Here is an 11,432-nt window from a genome sequence, read left to right as displayed (position 1 = left end):
GCGGTTTGGCGCCTGCCTTTGGCCCAGGGTGCGATCCTGGAGTCCCGGGATCGAGTCCCCCGTCTGGCTCCCAGCGTGGAGCCTGCTTCTCCCTCTGCCTGGGTCTCTGCCTCTCTCTCTCTCTCCCCGTGTGACTCTCATAAATAAATAATTAAAAAAAATTAAAAAAAAAAAAGCTCTGAAATATGGACATAAAAACACCGGGAGTCTTTTATACGAGCAAAGTGGTCCCTTTTAGACAAACCCCAGGCGCGCTCCTCCCGAGCCTGTTGTCGCGCTGGTCCTTGAGGCCCCCGCCGGGCGTCTGGTCCCCGCCCGAGCTCCCCTGTCTTAGGCCGGGACGTCGGACGGGTCTGTGGGCACAGGCCCGTGCGAAGGCGCCTGGTGGCCCGTCTAAGGGAGAAGCGGCCGCCCTGGGCTTTCACCCCGTCCCCAAACCACGTGACTCCGACCCGAGAAACCCGGGCCCGAGGGAACCCGGCTCATGCAAGGCCTCTCCCGAGCCCGAAGCCCGAAGCCCGCTGCGCAGGAGTGGCCAGACTGGGGACGTCCCCACACGAATAAGAGAAGACGATGGGCAAGGACACAGGCGACGGGACGTGGCGCTCAAAGCCAAATTCAGCAGAAAACACCAAAGTCTGATCAGAAGCCCCAAGCCCCGAGAGGCCACAGGCACGACACCGGGGACACAGAATCATCAGAATGCCAATGTGCCGCAAACTCCACGTAATCGGGGACGGAGGGGACTTAAGAGGTCCCAGGTATGCATATTGTCAGCACATTGAAGATCTTAAATCGCGGCAGGGAAGGTCCAGGTCGCGCTTCAGTAGACTCTAAATTCTCCTATAGCCCTGTCAGCCCAAGGCCACCGCCTGGGTCCCCTCAGGCTGCCGCGGGAAAGACACCATAACCCATACAGTGGCTTATAAACAACAGAAATCTGTTACAAAGGCGCTAAGCCTATTACGAGGGCTCCACCCTCATGACCTAATCACCTCCCAGAGGACGATCTCCAAACACCACCACCGTCATATCGTCACATTTAGGGACCATCCTGATTCCATGTATCCCTGCCCTTGCCTTGTGACAGTAAAGGGTAGGTAATGGGGTCATAAAGGTGAAGTGACGGAACCTGTCCCGGAGACAGGCCAGATACCAGGAAAATCTCTAACGTGGCAAGGAGTGTGAGCATGCAACTTGCCCTTACTGTCAAAACCACAATCACCAAGTTGTTGACTATCCTTCTTCCATTCCCAAGACATCCAGGGTTCCAGAAGCATCAACGGTTGCCCACAAGGAAAGCCATTCTCTGAACTACAGGCTACAGAGAAACTTCTTTCTTATATGGTTGACTTCAGCAGTATGGTAAAAATGATTCTGAAAAGAAGTAATTTCAGCATCATGTGATCCTGAAGAACTGACGTTTGATCTCTATATGTCACATATTTTTATGAGTGACCCCTTATGAGGCAGTGTGGCATAAGAAGAAATCTACCAAAAAAAAAAAAAAAAAAAAAAAGAAGGAATCTACCTTGCATTCAATTTTTATTTACTTTCTATGGTAAATAAGTTGGGAGGAAAAATAGCTATAAATGCTCTGTTATATGATGCACAGAAGTTATATTCTTTTAAATACGATTATTTATTGAGGCGTGTTTTCATATTTGAACATAATGATTCAAGTTATCATCTATGTAACGATTTAGGCAGAAGGAGAATATTTACAGTGTCTATTCTATTGGGATTTTGCTCTACCGAGTAGATTTATGCAAAAGTGTCATTTAGAATTTATGCCTTATGGCAACTTCCCAATATGTTATTAGTATACTAAAGTATGCATTAGAAGAAAATGTTAACATCTTTAATACATGCATTTTTCTTATAAAAATAGACGTGTATGCATCTTGTTTCAGTAACTAATTACAGGCATGAAACACACTAATAAAATTAACAGCATAGAATATGGGAAGTTAGAAGAGTATAAGCACGATCACATAGTTCTATTTCCAAAGTGAAAAAAGCAAGATACTAGGATTATAGAGTGACAGTGGGTTTTCTGTTCTCTTTTCCCCTCCTGAAACAACAAAAACTTAAGGGTTAAAGATTTTGTATTCTCATAGACTTCGAACTTTTTCTAAAAACAGATTAATGTTTGAATTCTAGGATAAAAAAGCTAAAGCTGAATTTTTAAATGGTACAAAACAGAACTGAATTATTAAGTACCTTGCTGGAACATACATATCAGCTGTCTGAGAAATTTTGAGACAATCAATCATTCAGGTTTACCGAATACCAAATGCATTTTTCTAAATGTCACAGAAAGGCTGAGCAGAGTTTCTCCAAGGACACTCCAACTTTAGGATGTTTACTGTGAAGACAGATTACGCTGTTTGTGGGAAAGGAGAACAGAAATATGCTACCTTAAGAAGCTAAAGAGAAAGGTCAATGTAACGTCTGATGAACGTTAAGAATGTAATACAGAACAAAAAGAGGAACACGCTGCTTAAAGAAGTTATGAGGATAAAACTCATATATATTAGTGATTTAAAATCTTCCCCTGAAATTGAGATTTATTTATTTTAATGTAATTTATCAAAATAACTAGTTTCTAATAAAACAGTACCAGTGTGATTTTATTTTTTTGAGATTTTAGAGCTAGCTGGCTACATAACACATAACATTTGATTTAAGTAATTTTACCTTTATTAACGTCACTCTGATATTGTTAGTGAAAACTGAGACTATTTTTTTTACATTTTACTTTCTTATAACTAATACATTAGATAAAGCCAGCTCTACATTCAATCTTGAATATATAAAAGAATATATAGCCCATAGAGTAAGATAATTGGGAAAGCAAAATCAAATTAGCATTTTTAAAGAAAATGTTTAGCAACTTAAAGTGTCGAAAACCAAAGTTTTATTCCTAAAGTACAGACAGTATAAAGCAGGCTCCCTTCCGAGAACATTCAGATATCAGAAGAAAGTGAATGAAGTACAGTACTGACTTAGCGAGAGATTGGTCTCATGGGTATAACCCAGCACCATTACTTTCTCTGTTAAAACAAGACTAAACGAATCAAATGCAAGGCTATTTATTTTCTGTTGATTTTCACAGGAGATCCTTTGACGTTGAGTTTGTCCACAGAAACGTTTGATCTTCTTCCATATTCAATGGCTGGACTTTGATGAGGTTTCTCCCTGGGAAATAGAAGACGGACATTAACACCATTTTTTAAACGCCCAGTAGTTGACAAATCAATACAAACATGATTTAATTTTTTATTTTTTATTTATTTTTTTTATTTATGATAGTCACACAGAGAGAGAGAGAGGCAGAGACACAGGCAGAGGGAGAAGCAGGCTCCATGCACCGGGAGCCCGATGTGGGATTCGATCCCAGGTCTCCAGGATCGCGCCCTGGGCCAAAGGCAGGCGCCAAACCGCTGCGCCACCCAGGGATCCCTACAAACATGATTTAAAGAAACACTGTAATTTATGGACAGTCTTACCTAAAACGTCCATAATAGCTTTGAAAACATATGGGAGACTATTTCATTGACATTTAAGAAAGCAGCAGCGACTTTCCTGGGCTAGATTTTACTGCTGAATCACGCCATCCAACATGGTAGCCACTAGTCACATCATCTACATTTAAATTGACCAAAATAAATTCTAAAATTCAGTTCCTCAGCTGCACCCGCCACGTTCAAGTGTGGTTCAACAGCCACACGTGGCTAGTGGCTGCCATATTAGACAGTAGGGATATGTGGCATTTTTGTTATTACAGAAATTCACTCCAGAAATCTTCTATTGCAGAAAATGCCCCTGGTAGCAGGCCACAGATTTACAGATTACCTATAAAGAGCTCGCTTTCTCTCACAGGGACCTCATTTCATAGTCAAACTTAGCACCGTAAGGTTTTTCAAAATGAGATAAATAATGGTCTAAAAGTAATATGGAAGCTAATTTTCTTCAGAAAATATTAGGGCTCTAAATTCCTAAATGAGTATCTTAAAATAAAGTTCTGTGCACAGCGTCTGATCTACTTGATACCCACTTGTCCCCCGCTGGTTCTGTGAAGCCTTCCACCTTCTGCCCCAATCCTCCACTCTCCTGTGGCCCAGAACAGATTTCTGTTTTAAGGGCTGTGAGGCCCCCCTGTCTCTCAAGTGTAACTTTAAAAGGAATTAGGTATTGTTTTCCATTTTTCCGCCAGAGAACAAAATTAAATTCTAACTCTAGAATATACTAGAATATACACCAAATGAACAGAAATCTCTTTAATCTTTAAGGTGTGGTTTCAGCACAGCTATTCCAAAGGTAATCCCAATGGAGGCTAAAGTTCTTGAAAAATTCTTGCAAAATATCTAATATTATCGAATACCTCTCCCCCTCCTCTCTCTCTCTCCTAAATAAAATCTTTTTTTTTTCTCCTAAATACAATCTTTAAATAACAATAATAGTGTGTTTCATCACTAGTATAGGTGCAGTTAACGCCACGTATTACATAAGTACCTAAAACTGCATCTACCACTGACTTGTTAGGGAAGTTTTCTTAAGCCTCTCAAATAGAGCCCCCCTCCCCTTATCGTATCTCTAGATATCAGTATCTTTGCCTGGCATGAAATGTGTGATTGATTCCTCTACATCCAGGTTAAAATCTGTCTTACAAGAACAAGTACATTGTAGTATCTCATTTTTCCTTACGAGGATTTTAGCCCCTATCTTCTGAAGCATAATTTGCCAGTGGGTTACTAATCAGATAATCTTAAAATATTAACGGTTTTTAGAGACAAACTCAAATTTCTGTGGAATGCTAAGATACGATGTGAAATTATTACATCCTTCGCAAAAGATACTGTGGATACAAACAACGGATGTCAGTCAAAACTCCCTGATACAGAGGTGAAATTACGTGACTTTTCTTCTGATTCTTAAAAAACGCATTTTTAGAAATAACTTTTACCTTCTTTTAAGTTCTCGGCAACCTGAATTCTCATGACCCACGCTTCGCATCCTAGGGTTTTCCACGTTGTGCCATTGTCCCACTGGTTTGTACTTCAAAATCTCATTTTGCCACTCATTATCAAAAGCATGAGCATCACCTATATTAAATATCAAAATAAAGGGGCAAGTGTTAAGGTATTAACGGTCAGTAGCTGCTCTGACTCCCACATACTTCATTCTGGCCTTGTGCTTCCATCAGCCTAACCTCAAGAGAGAGGCAGGAGACTGCTCCAAATATAAAAGGTCTTTGATCCAGAGTAATAGTTCCCTTTTTGTTTCTCTTTTATTCCTACTGATAATTTTGTTATTGATGAACTGGTTTTTCGTGCACCTGCCTGCATACCGTATCATCCTACCCAATGAACCTCTGACCCAATTACAACGACCTACAGTCTTTCTTCCCGGGGCATCTCCTGGTGATCATGCTTTTCCTCTGTACTTGGGCACTTCTGTAACTAGCACTGCCTATTAGCCTCACCATTCTCCTACAGAACTTGGCCTAACGGGTAAGTTTCTGTTGTCAATATCCTAAGACAGGTTACTTACCTCAACTGCCAATTTATGTTGTTATGAGATAGGCCATCTAACTTGGATGAAATAACAATAGGTAAATGGTAATATTTGTTCTATCAGATGGACTTTATAATAGTAATGTGTTCCGGGGTGCCTGGGTGGCTCAGTTAGTTAAGCCTCTGTCTTCGGATCAGGTCATGATCCTGGGACCCTGGGATTAAGCCCTGCATTGGGCTCCCCCTGCTTCTCCCTCTCCCCCTGCTCCAGCACAGGCAGGCCAGTGCGCTTTCTTCCTCTCTTTCTCTCTCTCTCTTAAATAAAACTTTTGAATAATAACAATAATGTGTTTCATCACTAAATTTTTCTTCATGTTAATTATTGTGCAGTACTCTGTATATATTCATGACAAAACTACAAAGGTTAAAATTAAAGAAAGGTTAAGATGTAGCTTCCTTCTTTTTTTTTTTTTTTTTTTTAAATATTTTTTTAATCTTTATTTACCTATGATAGTCACAGAGAGAGAGAGAGAGAGAGAGAGAGAGGCAGAGACATAGGCAGAGGGAGAAACAGGCTCCATGCGCTGGGAGCCCGACGTGGGATTCGATCCCGAGTCTCCAGGATCGCGCCCTGGGCCAAAGGCAGGCGCCAAACCGCTGCGCCACCCAGGGATCCCCTGTAGCTTCCTTCTTAATGCGTAAGAATAGTTTTCTCAAATCCAATCTTAAGAGAATTTCTTTTTCTAAAATGATAAGATAATTTAAACCATTTCCATTTAAATAATTTAAATTTAAAGTAACAAAACACTTACTTAAAATATTAACGTATATACTTAAAATATATATATTATATATAATATAATATATGAAAGTGGGAGGTAAATATAACCCAAAAATTACAATAAGAAGAGTTAGGACACTGGAAAGACTTAAGTGCATTGAAGAATGAATATAAAATCTAGAAAATGGAAATATGTACTTGATATATACATGATATATTATCTAACAGAACAAGAAATTAAAATCTTATCTATACAAAACGTTAAGTGCCCAACAATACAGAATTATTATTTTTTTTTAAATATTTTATTTATTTATTCATGATAGACATAGAGAGAGAGAGAGAGAGAGAGAGAGAGAGAGAGGCAGAGACACAGGCAGAGGGAGAAGCAGGCTCCATGCTGGGAGCCCGACGTGGGACTCGATCTCGGGACCCCAGGATCACGCCCTGGGCCAAGGGCAGGCGCTGAACCGCTGAGCCACCCAGGGATTCCAGAATGATTTTTTAAATTATGGCCCATTCATGACAGAACTTTTAGGTAACCATTTAGAATATTTTTGAACAATAACATCATAGGTGTCTGTTATAATCATGGTGGTGAATTAAAATAAGCACAGTATAAACTAGACAGCAAAATACTAATTTAAAAAAAGTGTATGTGTTTCTATATATAAAACTATTAGGAAGAAATACACTAAAACATTAACCGTAGTTATTTTGGGTTGGGATTATGGATGATTTTTATTTTCTTCTTTATTCTTTTCTATACTTTTCAAACAGGCCTCAGAAGTATTTAAGAGCTCATTTTGCCTACTGGCAGTCTTACTAAATGGTAATTCAAAAGATTCCATTTTCCAAATATAAAACAAAAACTAAATAACATTCTCAAAAATCGCCATAGAAAACAAATCTACTAAGAAACAATGAAACCACAATTTTACTACTTGGATAAGGTAGTCCCTACACATATTATTCATAAACTATCTCAAAATGATATAAAATGTTTCCACAAAAGACATTCATCAAGTACTACCAGTCCAGCTGCTATTTTAAGAGGAAGAATGCTATTTTCCGTGACAACTTACATTCATTCATATTGATGAACTCTTGATTGACCTCTTCATCTCCAGTCTTGTTGTTCTTTGACTTTTTAATGACATGAGCTCGGTCGTGAAGATGATGACCAACAGACATTTTTTCTAGTCCACTATCCGAATCTCTCAATGCTTTCCTAGTTTCCTTTATCTGTAAAAATGAAGAAAATAAAAATTAGTTATTATTTGAATATATAGAGAGTGGATATAATTCTCAACCCCTCAGGACCTGTTCACATATGGAGGTAAGACCATAAATCGACATCTCTAAAAACACTGGGTACTCAATTCCAGTACCAACTTGCAGCAGAATTGTGGTAATAGTTCTCTGATATTTTCAGAACTGCGTAAAATTAAAATGTCCAGGGCAAATAGAGCCAATAAAATTTAAACTTTTTCTAAATTGAAATCAAATGGTATAACAAATCAAGTTGTTATTTGTTATAAACGTAGTGCTTTCCACACTGTCCTCAACAGTGTCATAGTTGGGAGCACATGCTAGCATCTACGAGTAAGGGCAACTTACTTGGGTTTGAAGCTCATAGCTCCTACATATTGACCCTATAGGTCAGGAGGATATTCGTGACAGCCAGACTATTAATGTTAGCATGGTTCGCTGTGGGATGTCTACAATTAGCTGTCAGCATTTAAGATGTATGTCACTTATAGCAAGTTAGAATGAAAATGTCTGCACTATGGCAAGAGCATCATGAAAAGGTATGTCTTTATATGTAAGAACTAAAAACTTAACTATTCACACCCATTAAACAGGCAAACTGAATTTTTTTTCACTATAAGTGTGGAAATGGGAACTCTTATGCCAGACTTTGTGGGGCGTTGTCAACTGTTTCAATCACTGTGTGATGGTAATTTAGTGATTTTTAGGTAAAGATGAAGACATCCACCTCCTACAAACCAACAATACCATTCATTTCCACATGGAGACGTGTATAAAGATAAGTAAGCGAAAAATTAGAAATACCTAAATATCAATCAGCAGAAACATAAATTAAACACATGTAGCATGAAACCATTTATGTAAAGTTTAGAAACCAATAAAATCATTCATTATATTGTTTATGAAGCATATAGGTAATAAACTTATTAAAAATACATGAGAATGATACGTACAGGAAAATGGTTCTCTTGTGGGGGTGGCAGTAAAAGGGAAAAGGAAGTAGGGAGGGAAGAGTGCACTGGAAGCTTTAACTGCATCTAATATTATGCTTAAAAAAGAAAACAGAACAAGAGACAACCTAAAGCAAATAGAGAAAAATGTTATGATTTGACTAAACTGGGTAGAAGGAATGTATTTATTATATTATTTTCCATATTCTTTCTGTACACTTCAAGTATTTCATGAGTTAAAGAAATTCATTTACTTAAGATATAAATTAAAAATAAACGTTTAAAAAATAAAAATAAACGTCTATTTCCTGAGACAAAGACTTTTTTTTAAGATTTTATTTATTTAGTCATGACAGAGAGAGAGAGAGAGAGAGAGAGAGAGAGAAAGAGAGAGAGAGAGAGGGGCAGAGACACAGGCAGAGGGAGAAGCAGGCTCCATGCAGGGAGCCCGACGCGGGACTCGATCCCGGGTCTCCAGGATCACGCCCTGGGCTGACGGCGGACCCGGGCTGCCCCAAAGACTTCTTTTAGTGTCTACTTACCTGGTCAACATGTAAAGGTAATAATAAACATCAATAGACATTCACATGAAAAAAAGGCATCTGAGGTTGGGGTGAGGGGAGAAAAAAATGGCTTAAACTAAGTAAATACAGTTATTAGCATCATTGTTTTTCACAATATCACTTGTTCCGGTGACACGTGTCCTCCTCCCTCATCCCTACCCCCGAGTACCAGATCAAGCTTTGATGATTAAAATCTGATACGGGCGATCCATCACTTAACAAGTCAATAAAGCTCCAAGAATGCTCAGAAACTACTCACTCCGCCTGGAGCCCTACGGGTTTGAGTTGAGGCCTGGAAAACCTTCGGTGGTTCATCTCCTACTTTGGAGTAAGTCATGACTGAGGAGGCACTAAACGAATGTCCGTTTGGATCCAGTGTAAGGTGACCCTGGGGGCAAATATAAATCGTAAGTCCAGAGAGTTTAGTCAGATATGCAGAACTGACGTCAGAGGAGTCAAGCAAGTAACTATAGTAACTAACGCTCTTCTAAGGTCTCCATACTGTCGTGTGGTATAGCCAGTGGCACCCAGGGAGCTCCTCACTTCCTTCCATTTTAGGTACCAATCCTCACCCTTCTTGTGAGGAAAACAACAAGAAGTGACTCACTCAGAGATCCTTAAGTCTTCGTGATCAAAGACTGCGGCTTAGGGGATCCCTGGGTGGCGCAGCGGTTTGGCGCCTGCCTTTGGCCCAGGGCGCGATCCTGGAGACCCGGGATCGAGTCCCACGTCGGGCTCCCGGTGCATGGAGCCTGCTTCTCCCTCTGCCTGTGTCTCTGCCTCTCTCTCTCTCTCTCTCTATCATAAATAAATTAAAAATAAAAAAAAGACTGCGGCTTAGGTTTAAATATTAGATGACTGCAATAATAGGAGTCTTCTTCATATTAAATCAAGTTATTTTTTTGATGTTAATAGTCTGAGTAGAAGAGTAAGAGTGTCAGCACTAGCTTATAACCACTTGGACTGTACGGATCTAATCCCATGCCCAAACATCATTCCTGAAATTTCTGTTTTCAGGTTGTTTTTTTTTTTTTTTTCAAGCAATAACAACACTAACAGTTAATTTCTTAGCTGTTATAAATCCTTTTTTTAAAAATTTTCTAAAAAAGATTTATTTATTTATTTATGATAGACAGAGAGAGAGACAGAGAGGTGCAGAGACGCAGGAGGCGGGAGAAGCAGGCTCCATGCCGGGAGCCCGACGTGGGATCACGCCCTGGGCCAAAGGCAGGCGCCAAACCGCTGCGCCACCCAGGGATCCCTTTAAATCCTTTTAAGTAGACAAGTCATAAATAATCAAAAAGTCTAAATTCATATAAAACGTTCATTTATATAATAGTGACCTTCCGCAGTACAAATGTTCGAGGTATTCTTTCTTGATTCTGAAAGTCAATCGCTGTGATCTTTCAGACTTGTAGGTCGTGAAATCAATTCGGCGGGCCGTGGCCAGGATCCCCAGCACATGGACCGAAGCAGAGAACACAAGCACCCGCTGTGAGTGGCGCGGCCCTTCCGTCACAGCGCTCGCGTGGCAGGTCTACCGGCCGCACAAGAGTCGCGCGCTGGGCCGCCCTGTGGGGTCCAAGCTTCGACCGCGCGGGCCGGGATTCTCAGCCGCTGAAGGCCGCTGCGACATGGGGCATGGGGCTGCCCACAGGGGCGACAGGGCCCGCCGAGTCTCGGTACTCACGAGGGTCCTCTGCAGCTCGAGCGCGCCGCGTCGCAGGTTCGCGGTCATTCGGTCCAGCGCCTGGAAGGGGCCGACGTCCGAGCGCTGCAGGGAACGGGGCGGGTTAGTGACCGCGCAACACCGAGAGGCGAATCAGCTTTCCCCGGGGCCGGGAACATCCCTCTCTGGGTTCACGCGGGGCGGGGGGGGGGGGGTGTCTCATGCAGCCGAGGCCCGCGAGGGCGGTTCAAGGGCCGCAGCACAAAGCCCTTCGCTAGAAGCACGTGCAGGGCGGAAGCACGAGCAGCACCTCGCAGCCCGCGTGCCAGTGGGGAGGCCGCGGCGGCGCCGAGCACCTGCACCTGCGCCTGCACCTGCGCCTGCACCTGCACCGGCGCCTGCGCCTGCACCTGCACACGCACCTGCACCCGCGCCTGCACCTGCGCCTGCGCCTGCACCCGCGCCTGCACCTGCACCCGCGCCTGCACCTGCACCCGCGCCTGCACCCGCGCCTGCACCTGCACCCGCGCCTGCACCTGCGCCTGCACCCGCGCCTGCACCCGCACCTGCACCCGCGCCCGCGCCCGCACCTGCGCCTGCACCTGCACCTGCGCCTGCACCTGCACCCGCGCCTGCACCCGCGCCTGCACCTGCACCCGCGCCTGCACCCGCACCTGC

The 11,432-nt window shown here is 42.2% G+C and overlaps 1 protein-coding gene across 3 annotated transcripts in view; it reads right to left on the bottom strand.

Moving 5' to 3' along the window:
- Positions 1-2,897: 2,897 nt before the first annotated feature.
- The window catches only part of MLF1 (myeloid leukemia factor 1), a 29,446-nt gene continuing 20,911 nt past the window's right edge, over positions 2,898-11,432 (bottom strand). The window contains exons 3-7 of one of the 3 annotated variants that reach the window (XM_055321352.1): positions 10,776-10,859; positions 9,345-9,473; positions 7,386-7,545; positions 4,970-5,108; positions 2,898-3,201 (exon numbers count right to left, since the gene is read on the bottom strand). In XM_055321352.1, the coding sequence (XP_055177327.1) occupies positions 3,096-3,201; positions 4,970-5,108; positions 7,386-7,545; positions 9,345-9,473; positions 10,776-10,859 (618 nt within the window). In that variant the 3' untranslated portion in view covers positions 2,898-3,095. The remainder of the gene's footprint in view (positions 3,202-4,969; positions 5,109-7,385; positions 7,546-9,344; positions 9,474-10,775; positions 10,860-11,432) is intronic. The other 2 variants (XM_055321354.1, XM_055321353.1) reach the window with 2 other exon arrangements.

This window comes from Nyctereutes procyonoides, unplaced genomic scaffold (genome assembly GCF_905146905.1).
Source record: "Nyctereutes procyonoides isolate TBG_1078 unplaced genomic scaffold, NYPRO_anot_genome, whole genome shotgun sequence".
NCBI lineage: Eukaryota > Metazoa > Chordata > Mammalia > Carnivora > Canidae > Nyctereutes > Nyctereutes procyonoides.
The sequence above is the reverse complement of the archived record's forward strand: the minus strand, read 5'-3'. Positions and strand labels throughout refer to the sequence as shown.